The sequence below is a fragment of the Lissotriton vulgaris genome, unplaced genomic scaffold, assembly GCF_964263255.1.
Source record: "Lissotriton vulgaris unplaced genomic scaffold, aLisVul1.2 SCAFFOLD_4622, whole genome shotgun sequence".
Taxonomy (NCBI): domain Eukaryota; kingdom Metazoa; phylum Chordata; class Amphibia; order Caudata; family Salamandridae; genus Lissotriton; species Lissotriton vulgaris.
The window spans coordinates 131,444-134,490 of NW_028245343.1; the positions used below are offsets into that span (position 1 = coordinate 131,444).

The 3,047-nt window shown below is 39.6% G+C and overlaps 1 protein-coding gene across 1 annotated transcript; it reads left to right on the plus strand.

Annotated features, from left to right (window-relative positions):
* Positions 1 to 846: 846 nt before the first annotated feature.
* LOC147666473 (olfactory receptor 5V1-like) lies at positions 847 to 1,773 on the plus strand. Its single transcript, XM_086949062.1, has one exon. The coding sequence runs from the start codon at positions 847 to 849 to the stop codon at positions 1,771 to 1,773; it is 927 nt and encodes a 308-aa protein (XP_086805188.1).
* Positions 1,774 to 3,047: the final 1,274 nt, after the last annotated feature.

Genomic DNA, 3,047 nt, shown 5'->3' on the forward strand with positions numbered 1-3,047 from the left:
CATTTAAAAGCATTTTTTTTAACTCACCTCATGTTAGACCTGTCAGCCTTAAGGTGATCTTCCCCCAAAACACTTTGCTTGCTTACATCCTCTTTTTGTTTCTTTTGCTTTTTGGCCTTGGGGCTCTGAGCACTTTGCCACTGCTGACCAGTCCTAAAGTGTTCATGTTTTTCAGATAAACATGGCTACATTAGTATGTTTATCCACCTTTTGGATATTTATTTAATCTATAAGTCTGTAGTAGAGTGCACTATAAATTAAATGCTACCAGTGGGCCTACATTACTTATTGTGCGACCCAAACAAGTAGCCCTTTAAATGTATCTCAGGCCTGCCACTGCAGAGCCTGTGTGTGCAGTCTGTCTGCCATGTGTACCTGGAATTTAAAACCTCTTGCAAACCGAATACACCCCTTTTATTATATATATGTCACCCCAGAGGTAGGCCCTAGAGAGCCCATATGCCAGGATGCTGTGTAAATAAAAAGTAGGACAGGTACTTCTGAGTTTTGCATGTCCTGGTAATGTCCTGTGTCTTATAGACAAGTTTTAAATAGTTACAGCTGCACTCTATTATAGAAATAAGTAACCAACCTATAAATTAGCAACAGACATAATGCAAGTCAATCATTGCCCTGTGAAAAAAAAATGCATAATACACACAAGAAACAATTAGAACTGGCTAACTACACACCTATTTTTTGCCTCCATTTCAATAAGTTTCTTCTGATAGTAAACATATCAACTTCGACTGCCAGATGGTGGTGATGTGTACTGACTTTCCTTTTTGTTCTTTAATTGCAGATATCTCTGATTGCCCGACACTGGAAAGCTGCATTCCATGACGCATGGAAGGTGAAAATCAAACTGTAGTTACTGAGTTCATCATTGTGGGTTTTAATGATTTTCCGCAAATTCTAGTTCCACTTTTTTTGGCTTTTTTGTTGGTTTACTTCTTGGTACTTGTGGGCAACCTTCTTATCGTGGTGATTATCTATTACAACACACATCTGCACACACCAATGTATTTTTTCCTCACAAACCTAGCCTTTCTTGACATCTGTTACACAACAATCATTTTCCCAAACATGCTGGCTCACTTCTTTCTGGAGGCACAACACATTTCTCTAAATAAATGTTTGCTGCAGGTGTTTTTTTTCATGTCTATGGTGTCTGCAGAATTTATGCTTCTCTCAGTCATGGCTTATGATCGATATGTGGCCATTTGCAATCCTTTGCGCTATGTTGAAACCATGAATGATGTGGTTTGCATGAAGCTGGCTGCCGGATGCTGGATAATTAGTTTCATAGTCCCAATACCGCATGTTGTACTAATATCTAGGCTCTCATTCTGTGGGTCTCACACAATCAACCATTTCTTCTGTGATGTGGCAGCTGTAATGAATCTTCCCTGTAGCAGCACTCGCGCTGTTGAGGCAGCAAACTACATCGCTGGTTTTATAGTTGGAGTAACACCTTTTTCTTTAACTATCGCATCTTACATCAACATCATCTCAACAATCCTGAAAATCCGGTCTAAAGGAGGGAGACGCAAGGCCTTTTCCACCTGTGGCTCCCACCTCACTGTGGTTATATTATTCTGTGGAGTTATCTGTTCTACGTACCTGAGACCCGCAACAATGGTTTCAGTAAAAAACAACAAAGCATTGTCTCTGTTATATGTTGCTTTAACTCCACTATGTAATCCAATTATATACAGCCTGAAAAACAGAGATTTTAAAAACACCCTGAGGAAGACAAAGAATACAAAATAGTTTTTAAGAAACAAAAATAAAACATGTTTTAATATTTCAAAGCATGTATTGCTGGAATATATTTTTTTCATTACTGAAGTTTTTCCCCAGGTCTTGGTACCTTGCATCATTGACAATTCTGGTGCCATTTGCACCCTGTGTTATGATTTTAGAAATCAGAGATGTTCTTGGGTTTGGCTTTTCAAATACAGCTCACAACAGCGATAGGCGTATGTAATATCGGCTGGTATTCAACAAGAGGAGCAGCCGGTTTTGACTGGCTGAACTGTTCGTACCCTCTCCTCATACCCCTGAGTTTTGGATATAGCCAGGCCTCTCCCAACAAAGGCACAACCAACAGGTATCTTGCACCACTCTCTGTGGGCTAAACACATATGGAGGATTAGCGTGTACAAGACATTAAAACATCTGGAGGATATGCATCTGGAAGGCATAAACACATCTGGAGGATAAGCATCTGGAAGGTATAAACACTTCTGGAGGATAAGCATCTGGAAGGCATAAACACATCTGGAGGATAAGCGTCTGGCAGGCAACAGACCTGCTTGACTAGAAGGGAATGTGAGGATCCTACCCCACAAAGGACCATATAAAGAGCACACACACAACAATAAGTCATACTAGTGTGGGTTTAGCTTAACCTACTGTAGAAAATATGTAATAGAATCATCCTGATTTTAAAGCAAACATTGGCAAACACAATTAAAACTATAAACATCATTGTTTGTTATTGAAGCTTGTAGCTACTATTTGTTCCCATACCTGCCAACATTGTACAACCTTTGGATGCACATGCCTCCCAGGAATCTAGGTGGTTCTCCCACATGTCACAGAGCAGACAGGGTTTTTCATTGATTTTACCTGGGTAGGGGGGTTTGAGTTGATGGGTGTGTGTGCTTAATAACCCATTGTAGAGTGAGAGTAAAATGTTACTGTTATCAAAGGCCTAGTGCTTCGTTGCCCATGAAGGTTGAATAGCAGCCCCTCATCATGAAGAGTTTTTGCTGGGACTAGTAAATGGACATTATTCATTGTTATTATTATGGTGACTGTGAGCAACATGCAAATATATTTCTCTGTAAGAAAGCATTTTGATAGTCATTACACACTGTTATGACAATATGCACACAACAAAGCTCACTTGGCCATGTTGGCTATTGCCTAAGAAGTAGTTGTTTGGACCTTACAATTGATATATTATAAGTGATCAAGTGTCATACATGAATTTCACAAATAGGTGACATGATGGGAAAATACATCTCTCCACTGGGGTT

Coding starts and splice junctions, on each gene's coding strand:
- LOC147666473 (XM_086949062.1), top strand. CDS start 847: ATGGAAGGTGAAAATCAAACTGTAGTTACTGAGTTCATCATTGTGGGT.